General features: G+C 36.9%; 1 protein-coding gene across 2 annotated transcripts in view; it reads left to right on the plus strand.

Moving 5' to 3' along the window:
- The window catches only part of ARHGAP15 (Rho GTPase activating protein 15), a 785763-nt gene that overhangs the window by 30974 nt on the left and 742266 nt on the right, over positions 1-12523 (plus strand). Inside the window, exon 2 of one of the 2 annotated variants that reach the window (XM_060178060.1) lies at positions 6854-7035. In XM_060178060.1, coding sequence (XP_060034043.1) covers positions 6871-7035 — 165 coding nt within the window. In that variant the 5' untranslated portion in view covers positions 6854-6870. The remainder of the gene's footprint in view (positions 1-6853; positions 7036-12523) is intronic. The other variant, XM_007539658.3, reaches the window with a different exon arrangement.

The following is a 12523-nucleotide window of genomic DNA, read 5'->3' on the forward strand; positions in this document are numbered from 1 at the left end:
ATGATGGACCTTTGTTATGATTTCTGTGTCTTTCCTTTTATTAGTGCCACTGAGGCCTTACACATGCATTTTCACCAGTCTCAGTTGACTTTGTTTTCACTCTTTTTACTTCAGATAGAGAGAGAGAAAGAAAGAGGGAGAGACACCACAATACTAAAACATTCCTTAGGGATTTAACAGTCCTGTATGGTGCAGAAGCTCTCTGTCCAGGGCTATACATTATAAGACACATGCCCTACTAAGTGAACTATCCCTCAACACCATGAGGATTTTTTTTTAACTTATTCCCTTTTGTTGCCCTTGATGTTTCATTGTTTTAGTTATTATTGTTTTTGTTGATGATGTCATCATTGTTAGACAGGACAGAGAGAAATGGAGAGAGGAGAGGAAGACAGAGAGGGAGAAAGAAAGATATAGACACCTGCAGACCTGCTTCACCGCCTGTGAAGCGACTTCCCTGCAGGTAGGGAGCTAGGGGCTCGAACTGGGATCCTTATGCCAGTCATTGCACTTTGCCCCACCTGCTGCGCTACTGCCCGTCTCCCCAACACAGTGAGGATTTCTTTCGATTTGAGGTTGAATATTTTAGGATGGAATTTATTCTCTAGAGCCTTCTTTCATAAAGATTACCATGGCAAGACCTTGTCTAACTCTAGGAGGCAACATTTTCTGTAGTGCAAATGTTAATATCCTACCCTGATCATAAATGGTAACCCCCTTGAAGATTACACACACACACACACAATGATCAAAGCTCTTGTGTTCATATATATGTCTTCTCTGACCAATTAGAATAGTTGCCAGTTTGAATTCAAGTAAATGCTTCCCTGAGAGTTAAAAGAATGCCTTACTCATCATTTATAACATTGTATTAATTGGTTTCATCATTCCCCTCCTGCACACATCTATGTGAAATACTGGAGGATGGCGTGTTTAAATATATATAGGTAAGGAAGAAGAGATGATAAGAACTTCAGAAATGTTAGCTTTGGAAATGAAATGAGTAGGTGCTGTTTTGCCAGTCAAAATATGAAAGGAATCATAGAAAAAAAAGGGAATATTAGGAGGTAGCAGATAGGAAATAAAGAGGAGGGCTTTAAGTGGCATCCAAATACAACATGTAAAACTAAACATACCCAGAGTTTTTTGAACCTGATCTGAGAAGTCCCTAGCAGAAAAAAAATGAGAAAAAATCATCTCACACTCACAAGTGTATCATTCCCAAGATTCACAGCTACTGTCTGCCCTTTCCCTGCTTCAGATGTCTTACTTCTCTCATCATCCCTCCTCCTTTCTTTTGCACCTCCATGAGTCTTTCAAAGGTGACCACTTCCATTTTTAAAGATGTTTATTCATTTCTTCTATGTGAGATACAGAGACACACAAAGAGAAAAGCCAGAGATATTAGTGAGAGAGAGAGAACCAGAGAATCAGAGAGAAAACAGTGAGAGAGGGAAAGGAGAGGTGAGGGGAGGGGAGGGGAGGGAGAGGGGGGAAAGAGGAGGAGAGAGGGGGAGGGGAAGAAGGAAGAGCAGGTGGGGAGGGAGAGGGAGAGGGAGAGGGAGGAGGACTCAGTGGCCAGCAGTGCTGTTATCAGTTCTGGAGATTTACAAATGCAGAGAAGAATCTCTTCCCAGTGAACAACATTCCTGACTACACCTCTATGTTCAGGGACTACACCATTACATATTTATGTGTTATGCTGAGGAAAGTCATCTGCCCACTTTTTTTTTTTTAAACATCAGATCCTTTTAAACAAAAACCTGTCATAGTACTGTCTGGGGTTTACAGAATGAGATTCTTTTTTTTTTTTTTTTAATTTTTTATTTAAGAAAGGATTAGTGAACAAAGGCATAAGGTTCTTAGTAGCTCTATTACCCCTTGTTAAGTTATAAGGATGGCTACACACACACCATGCCCTCCTCTTCATGAAATATCTACCCTTTCTGTTTTTCTTGAGCTTCCTTGGTATTGTGTTTTTTCTCTATATCTGACACATTTCTTAAATACCCTGTAATTTTATAAATATCATTGGAATTTCTCTGCACTACCTTTTCCTTGACTGGCATGTCTGAGTGAGCTCCAAGATCAAAAGATTTTCTTTTGTGGACTTTCTTTCTCTCCACATGCAATTTCCCATTACTTTGATGTCATTGCACTTCTTCCCAATTAAACATGACTCTACTGATATTTAATGATTGATTTACTTTTCTACCACTGCAACCAAGCTGTAAAAGACTTGTTTTCAAAAAGGAAAAATCGGAGGAGGCTGGAAGGTGGCTCACACTTTTCTACATCAAGGACCAGTTTCAGTGACCCCTGGTCACTATGTGGGAAGGGTACCATGTAAAGGAGACACTTCATGAATGGTGGATTGATGTTGTGATATCACTTCTTTTCTTCCTGTTTCTCCTGTTCTCCGTCTCTCACCCTCTGTCTGGAAGAAAATGTGTGCAGGAGAGGTAGAGTCCTATAGATGTGATGGGCTGGTATCAAAAACAGAGGCAAAGGAAGAAGAGAAGGGCACTAAGGAAAGATAGAAACAGGCTGGGGGTATGGATTGACCTGCCAATGTCCATGTCTAGCAGAGAAACTATTACAGAGGCCAGAACTGCCACCTTTTGCATCCCATAAAGAATTTTGACCCAGAGGGATGAATGTTAAGAGAATGTGACCAGAGGGCTTGGTACTCCAATTTCATCATGACCTAGAGACAGAGAGAGAGAGAGAGAGAGAGAGAGAGAGAAAGAAGAAGAAGAAGAAGGAGAAGGAGAAGAAGGAGAAGGAGAAGGAGAAGAAGGAGGAGGAGGAGAGAAAAAGAAGAGGATGAAGAAGAGGAAGAGGAAGAAGAAGGAGGAGGAGGAGAGAAGAAGAAGAGGAAGTAGAAGGAGGAGGAGGAGGAGATGAAGATGATGATGATGAAAAATGGGAAGGACACTCAGAAGTAGTAGGTGTGACTTAGAAAGGAAAAAAGGCAGGACCAGAGTGAAAATGGGCAAACATATATAAATATAGATAGGCAGTTATAGAAGTAACAGCCCATTAGAACAAATGCAGCTTCTAATAAAGGGAATGGGGACACAGAACTCTCGTCATGTGTGGAATTATACCCCTGTTGTCTTAAGAGTTTTGTAGATAAATATTATGTCACTAATAAAAATTAAAAGAAAAGTTTCAAAACACTAAAATAAATTAGGTGGGGGGGGGAAGGAAGCTGCAATTATTAGTGGAAAAAAGTAGATTGAGAGATGGGGATATTGCCTAGCAATAATGCTGAGTTTGCATGTGTGAGGTTCAACTCATAGTATTACATATGCTAGCCTTAAGGGGTGCTCTGGTTTCTGTGATGTGAAGTTCACTCTTTTTTTTTAAATCAAATCAATCAATCTATACTTTTAAATGGGGGGGGGGATTCAAAGAGTAGAACAGGCACTTCAAACCAGGGAATACCACCAACATCATTTTGCTCCATTTTGACTCAGTCTGATTTTGAACTTGAACTAGTATTATCAGGAATAACAAATAATAAATCAACTACTTGCCTCCCACCAAAAAAAAAAAAAAAGAGGAGGAGAAAACAAATCTATCTCCAGAATCTGATTTCATGCTTATCACTCAGAAGAATATTAGCAAATGTTGAATGAATTTGGATATATGTTTCTACATGGAGGAGGCTCTAAGAGAAGGTTTTAAGTCAGCAAAACAGATCATTGGCCACAGTGCCTTCCATGCTATGTATGTGACTAGAGTTGGAACTAGGCTTCACCACACTGCAGAAAACTTCAGCCCTTCGAGAGCTTCCTCTCTCCCCCTGAAGAAGTGAAGCCCCAGGGGCTCAGGCGGTGGCAAGCCTGGTTAAGCTCACAAAGGACCCACTCAAGGATCCAGATTTGACCCTCCAGCTCTCCGCCTGCAGGGAGTGGCAAAGCAGGTCTGCAGTTGTCTCTCTTTTTCTCTCCTCTCTATCACTATTCCCCTTACCCTCTCAGTTTCTCTCTATCCTATCAAATAAAATGGGAAAAATGGCCACCTGTAATCTCCTCAAAGAGATATAGTGAACAATTATGAAATAGTTATCAGGTAAATGCTTTTGTAGAACAAAGTACAAGGGACACGTACAAATGAGAATAAGCATATTTCAATGGAGTATCATCAACAAACTACAAGGGTGAAATTTAGACAGATGGAAATGATAGCTAGAGGTAGAGTGAAAAAAAAAGAGGGATAATATTACCACTGTGGTTTAAGAGATCAGGCCCATGGAAAATCTGGGAAAAGAGGTTGTTGATATCTTTTCTAGGGCATGTCCCTAAGAAAGCTAACAAGAAAGCTAGCTAAGAGATTCAAGAAACACCAGCATTCTGATAGTAACACATCACTAGGCAAATTATGACTTTACGTTAAAAAATAGTTACACAGGAATACAAATTTTTTATTTAACACTGAAAATGTTACATACAATGTAAGATTAGCATGTTCTATGAATGGCACATAGCCAGGGTATGTAAATTTAATGAAGATTGTTCAGAAGATAATAACTTTAATCTGAGTGATTGCTCTCACCAGTATAGTAAACACACCATTCTTAGAAGACTTATTAAATACTGACTTATTTCCTATGTTATTACTTGATCACTATTAATTTGAAGCAGCACATTTTTTCCTATTATAACATTTCCTTTTGTTTTTTTAAGTTTTACTTACTTACTTGTTTATTATTGGATAGAGATAGAGAGAAATTGAAAAGGAAGGGGGAGGGGAGATAGGGAAAGAGACAGACACCTGCAGCCCTGTTTCACCACTTGTGAAGCTTTCCTCCTGCAGGTGAGGACCTTGAACTAGGATCCTTGTGTTCTGTAATGTGTGCACTTAACCAGGTGTGCCACCACCTGGTCCCCTATGATATTTTCTAATTACTTAGTATGATTATTCTGACCCTATTACCTGCCCAATTTGGGGTAGTAATATAGCAGTCTCCTTGAAAATAATCCTTCCCACCTTCTGCACCCCATAAAGATCTTGGGATCCATACTCCCAGAAGGGTAAAGGCTAGGGAACCCTTCCAATGGAGGGGAGGGGATATGGAACTCTGGTGGTGGGGATTGTGTGGAATTGTACCCCTTCTAATACCATAATCTTATCAATAATTACTAAATCACTAGATAAATAAATAAATAAATAAATAAATAAGAAAATAATCCTTCCTCACATAAGCAACATTTTTTGCTAACGTGTAAGATGTGCCCAAGCTTATGTTAAATGTCTATATTGACATGAATTGATCAGGCTAGAGTAAAAAGTGTTTCTACAGAAGAAAAAGAATGAATACTGGATAATCTCACTTACAGATGGAATCTTAGAAATGAAATTCGATGGACTGTGATCAATTGCACCAGAGCAGAGGGCTCAGATGTAGACAGCTGAAGTGTAGGATTTGGAGATCCAGTGTTTAGAGAAGGATGCTTATGTGGTGTATTAGGTGAATTGTGCTGACATGTATCATGGGGAGATGGAATTGTAACCCCATGATGACAACACTCCTATAAATCAGCATTTCTTTCATACAATGATACAAACAACAACAACAGTTGCATGCCATGGGCAGGACAGATAACAGCATAATGGTTATGCAAAAGACGTTCATGCCTGAGGCTCTGAGGTCCCACAAACAATTTCCAGCATTACCATTTGTCAGAGCTGAATAGTGCTCTGGTAGTATCTGTCTATCTATCTATCTATCTATCTATCTATCTATCTATCTACCTATCATCTATTTGCATACCTATCATCTATCTGACTATCATATATATATTGTCTACCTATCTTTCTCTAGGTATGTTTCTCATTAAAATAGATATTTAAAAAAATTCATATAACTATTTAAATGTGAAAATAAAAGAAGAAAATTAGCTTTTAGATGTTAGAAATTCTATGTCCATCACAATTATTCTTATCTGACTCTGATAATATGTTCACCTGAGGAACTTTGGTTGAAAAGACAGAACAGTTGAAAGAATGATGGATTTCAGGAGACAGCTAAAACTCTCTCAGTCCACATAGTGATACTGCTATAGTACATTTCTTGTCTTTTTTTAAAAAAATGAATTCTGTTTTTTTTTCTTTTCATATTGCCCCTTTAAAATGTATCCCCACTGAAATGTCCTACCCTAATCAGACTCCTATTAAAATATAAAGATAAATAGTGTTGGCTTTCTCTTTCTTCATATCTTCATAAGTACATCATCCAGGTAAACAAATAACTCTAATTTAATAGGCAGATAGCAGTTGAAAAGTAAGTTCATTTCCCTCTGTGGTTATTGTGAGTGGGGCTGAGCACCATGCTAATTGAGTTGATGCATTTGAGAGTAGACAAGAAAAATCTAGTTGCTCTGATGTTAATCTTACTCACTTGTAGGTGATTTTATTAACAAAGTTTTTTTTTCCCCCTGCAAGAAAGATGGTGTGTGTGTGTGTGTGTGTGTGTGTGTGTGTGTGTGTGTGTGCAGGTGGGGTAAGATGGGGTGAATTAATGATCACTTGCTAGAAATGAACATGATACGTAGCAGCTTCACTTCTACATGAGGAAGACTGTAATATTGCCATTAGTGGTGCTTAAGTGGAATTAGAAACTCCCCAGAATATCGGCATGCTAACTGTGAGGTCTGAAGTCCTCTGGCACATGCAGTACTGTCCACACAGAAACCCTGATTGATGAAAACAACTACTTCTCACAACTCAAAGAGATAGAGACTCTTTCATTTTTGTGACTTTGTGGTTAATAGGAATGTGTACTCACCAGTCATTTTTCGTGGAAATGTACCTATGTAGACTAAAAGAATGCTTTCTGTTTTAGCAGGATACCACTGTACTATGCAGAAATCGACAAACTCCGATACCTCTGTGGAAATGCTGAGTTCCACCTGCCAAGGCACTGGAGCTGTGCAAATGAGAATCAAAAATGCCAACAGCCACCATGACAGGCTGAGCCAAAGTAAATCCATGATCCTAACGGATGTTGGGAAGGTCACTGAACCTGTAAGTCAAATACCCCAAGTTCTCTAATATAGAATTATACATATATAAACACAATGCAATCTCATTTTATTATTTTCCTAATGTGCATAAAAACTGCTTTTTGTAATGCATTTTATCTTGCCTACTTATAGTCATAATAGTATTCCCACATGTTAGAAAAGAGCTGGGCTTAATCCAGAGTGATAAAGTGGATTTGGAGCTAGACTGAAGAGCACCTTTGACTCATTTTAAAGGCCTCTACTATCATGCTTCAGTGTCATAAAAATAATGAGGTTATGCTAGCATGTGGTGTTTGTACTTCCAAATACAGTACATCACTTTGAAAAGCCAGAGGCTAAAATTAGCTAAGAATGAACTAGGGGAAAAAAAATTCTTTGTGAAAAAAAATTTTTTTTCTTAAAAGCTCACTATATAACATATAACATTAAAAGTTGAAATTTGATTTGAAATCATCTATGGCAATTGAAATAGCATAGAGATTTAAGGTTTGGAGAGGAAGCCATTTTGTGTCAATACTATGTCATTAAGAAGATTTGAAATAAAATAGTTAGAGATGAACTCTACTGCCAATTGCGTCCCTGCCCCTGCACACATCCTGAGCTACTAAACACACTGATTGTGATGAGTCTCCTCTGGTTAATTTTCTTCCATAATGGTGGTAACTTGCAGCTGAGGCCATATGATGTTACAAAATTATTTATGCAATGTTAGCCACTCTTTTGGACCTCAGATGCATTTTGTTTCTCACAGTGAGATCAAGAGCAAGAAATAGGTTAACTGGGGACAGACAGCGAGCCCCAGTCACCCTACAGGAACTATTGTGAGCTATTAATTGAGTGTCCTGTTAATATTGTAGGGACCTATCAAATATTCAGCTCCCTAACTGAGTTATTAAATGAGATAAACTTGGCGCAAAGCGCAAGGACTGGCATAAGGATCCCGGTTTGAGCCCCCGGCTCCCCACCTGCAGGGGGGTCACTTCACAGGCGGTGAAGCAGGTCTGCAGGTGTCTTTCTCTCCCCTTCTCTGTCTTCCCCTTCTCTCTCCATTTCTCTCTGTCCTATCTAACAATGACGACACCAATAACAACAACAACAACTACAACAACAATGAAAAACAACAAGGGAAACAAAAGGGAAAAAAATAAAAAGAATTATTTATAAAAAAAAAAGAGATAAACTTGCTTAGTAGAATGTTACCAATTATATTTATTTATGATTTCCAATTGAACTTCAAGAGCAAAATTAACCTGAACCAATCTCAAGAGCTTAAGAAATATTGAATTTAATCATTCTTCAGGTTTTATACACTAATTTAGTAGGAAGAAGTCAGCAATTGTATTTTGGGAGTGTGAAATGTAACCTTAGATAAGGTTTGGAGAGAAGGAGAGATACAGTTTTCTTTATTTACTCTCTCATTCAAAAGTATTGTCTGCTGGGAGTCACAACACCGCCAGCCTGCCTTTTCTTTTCAACCATTAAAAATGTTCCTCAACTATGAACTTAAGTCAGTGGTTAGAGTAAATTATTGGAATCTCTATAATGTATTATCAGTAAGAACTGTACCTTTGAAAAAGTTTAAAAGTTAAGTATATTTAATGATGCCTAACATATTTTATTGGCTGTGTTTAACAAAAGGCACTATGCCGCAGTTGTTTTTGACAAGCATGAAAACATCACAGCATGAGACTGCAAAAGGAATTATGGAGAGAAATTACAAGTGATCCATCTCTCAATGAATTATCCACCTCAATAGCCCGCAGAACTCAGCTACCAATTAACACCTACTTTATTACATGTTGGGATGTACTTAATAACTTTCATGTGTTTATGCACTATTACCTTGACTGATGCCTCTTGTACAATTAGGCATAATTGGCATATCAATATGCAAAAGTTAAAAGGATTAACCCTCTTAAAACTAATGAGCATTTCTGTATCCAGCTGCTAAATGAGACAAAATTAGCATTTTTCACTTTTGGGCAGGATTTTATCATGCAGTTTCTCATTGTTGGTATTACCTTGTTACATAACTTTAGTTTAGAGGGTTATGTGCTGGACTGCTAGAGAATAAGAGTTTTCCAAAGTTAAATTAGCTATAATTATCCCAGCTTTTGTTTCCGCATTCTTAGTCTAAGCAATATGGATTCCTCGATAAGGAACAAAAATAAAAGTTACTTTTGGTTATGTGTGCTCAGTGCATAATTATATAAAAGGGGTATTTTCGTGAGGCTATGTCATTTCACTGAAAAAAAAAAAAAAACTTGGCTCAGAGATACAGTATTGAAAGCTTGCCATAGCACTAATTTTCTTTCTGTCTCAGTTCTTTTCATCTCTTTTTTCCATGCACAATTTTCTGACTAGATACAGACAGAATATAAAGTATTTTGGCATATTTATTCAAACAAGCCTGTTAAAGATATCTGCTCAAGCTAAACTAAGAACTTGATTTTTCAGGAGTTGGAGATTAGGGTGAGGTCAATGGGGGCGATTTTGGGATCTAGGCAAAGCAGCAGAAGACATATACTAAAATGTATGTGCATGTTCATATGCACGGTTTGTTGCAACAGATGTATATATTTATCTGTACAGAAAAAGACTGAGCATAGACACTTCATATATGTTACTCATACTGTTTAATATATATGGCATACATAAAATACTTTACTGGCATAATAATTACAGAGCTTTAATATAACTATAATAGAACAAGGATCTGTTACTACATTCATAATTATTTGACTTACTACAAAAATGATAAAGAGTTCTAGGGTAGAATCAGGTTTACAATATTGCCATCAATTAGTAAATTCTTACTTGTACTTTGCATAATTAAAGTATCTTTAATACGACTATGAACACAGAATCCACTATAAAAATCTCCTATATATGTACAAATATCTTTATATCTTAAGTCAAAAACATTTTGCATACCATTGTAAATTTTTATTTGACCTTAAGCTGTGTAAGCACAGGTAAATGTACTTGTTTAGTTACTTTTTAAAAAAAAATTTTCTGAGTACTTTACAGAAACATTTCAATGAAATAGGTATCAATATTCCATTTATATAACTTTAAACATTAAGAAATCACTCTTATGTGGTTAATAAGATCAGTCTCTCTCTCTCTCTCTTGTAATTTAAGGAGTCTGTTTGCTTTCTGGAAAATACTAGCAAGTAGGAATGGCTTTGGACAGGGAAGGATATGGTTAGCAAGAAAATAGCCTATTTGTAAGCGAGATTCAGAGACCTCTGCTTGGTGGAGAAGGAAAGCTCTTTGGTCTCAGTGATTTGTTGTCTCATCTTGAGCACCAGAGTGAGACCTCTTAAAGGTGAACTGCTTATTTACTTGAATGTAGTAAACACAGAAGCAGAAGGCTTAGTACGTGAGCTTAAATGGGGCAAGTGAAGTGTGCCTCTTTAAGGGCTGAAAAGGCTAATGTACAATCCAGCAGAGCTAATGCAAAAGTACTTAATGTGGCTTTGATGTTATTTATAAGAATGTTCCAGCCTACAAGACAGTTTAGAATAGATATTAATGAAGAGTTTCAATAGCCCAAATCAAGAAAACTGCAGACCCAGGATCTGTTGGCAGAAGCTTTTTTTCAGCATTTAATGTGCGTGTCTTAAACAGAGTGGATGAATATTCACCATTTACATCTTGTGAACCCCCTAAGAAGTATATTATGTCTCTCATTGCCACCATGGACAGGGGAATATATATTTTATTAGTGTTCTGATAAACACCCAGGTCACCCTTTCTAAACATTAGCAATCGCTACTCTTTTTACTTTTGTTAACAGACTACGCTGCTTCATTTTTCTTTTTAATATATTATATGGGGAGAGAGGAAACAATTTTCTTTTGTTTCTTACTTCTGTGATTATAGGACACTTGCCAAAGTTGTGGCTAGCCAAAGAAGCAGACATAAAAAAAATTGCTACTAAAAATACAAGCCGCCTGCGTAGCAGAGTTATTGAGAAATATTATGGGACTGTAAGACTTGTCCATGTTTACTTCAAAGGAAACTTATAGTTAGGTTTGAGACTCTATTTGTATAAAGTGTCCTGAAGTGGATTCTGATATTTAATTAAAATGACACTAAATCACATTGAATTGATAAGACTTGGCATCTCAAACAAAGGTAATTGCCCGTATTGGTTTTGTGCAAAAATAGCACTGCTTGAAAAATATGCAGCCAACACAGACTGTCAACTCCATTTATAGATCAATATGTGAAAACCATTGATCAGGCAGGCATGTATAACAGTAACACTTTGCATTTATTTGTTGTTTTTATACCACATTAAAACTTACAGGATTATAGGCTTCCTAAATATTTTGACTTCCTCATAAATATATGATCTGTTGCATGTTAATTAAATGAGAGTCTGCAGCCATTTCTAAAATTGTTTTTAGTTTGATGATTTCCTTTTATTGCTGTGGATCATATGATCTGAAAAATGGATTAGCTTCCTTCTGCATACAATTATTAAAGCTTATTTTAATGTGTCCTATTTAGTGTAAGATGCAACTGCCTTCTTGCTTTGAAAAATATAGATACAGACAATTATTTTCTCTAAATGAGTGGCTGATTTTTTTTTTATTAACTGGGTATTCTCAGTATTCAGGATAGAATTATTTCCAGACACACTTTTCACACCCTTGATTTCTCTGATAGTCTGATAGCATTTCTTTTTAATTTTCTTTCTGTGTAGTTCTGTGATACAGCATCTGATCAAACACTATGTAAAAAATAAAATGATTATTTCAACTGAATTCTAGACACATACAAATATGATTTGGATTATATTTTTTTTCTTATTTGAGAATCAAGCTTATGAGCTGTTCTCATATACAGCCTTCTGCACTTAAATCTTTCTTATCTCATCAATGTAAGGACAGTGCTTTGTTCCTAATCTTTATTGGACTATTGTGGATGACATTTGTAAGCCATTTTGGTTTATAAGGAAAGGCTGGAGGACAGTGTTGTGAGACTCCATAGATCCAAGCCTCAGATATGACTACGCAATAATGTATCTTCCACTGCAATTTTCTTTACCACTGAGAGGTCAATTTTACTGAGAAATCCCTTTATACCCTCTATATACAGTGAGTGCTACTGCATTCAAGGAACACTGGGATTTATATACTATGTTAAAGCAATAATAATAATAATAGAAACAGGATTTCAGAAATGTAGGAGGGGAAAATGCTCTTAGAAAGTCCAAGACTTACCTAAGGTAACCCATCTGCTATGGAGTAGGTAAATTTCATTATTAGCTAGAATTTTGACTTTTATACATCCTGCCTTGGGGGGTGGGGAGGGGATAAAACATACACCACCAGAGACTTCTTTCCTTGTTACCATCCCATGTCATTTCATGCTGAGAAATCTTTCATTCTGTTTACCAAGCACAAAACGGATTTGCCAAAAGGTTCCAAAGTTTATGACAACAATGTACAGTCTGTACGTCAAGGAATGAACCC

Source organism: Erinaceus europaeus, chromosome 18, assembly GCF_950295315.1.
Source record: "Erinaceus europaeus chromosome 18, mEriEur2.1, whole genome shotgun sequence".
In the NCBI taxonomy this organism is placed as follows: Eukaryota; Metazoa; Chordata; class Mammalia; order Eulipotyphla; family Erinaceidae; genus Erinaceus; species Erinaceus europaeus.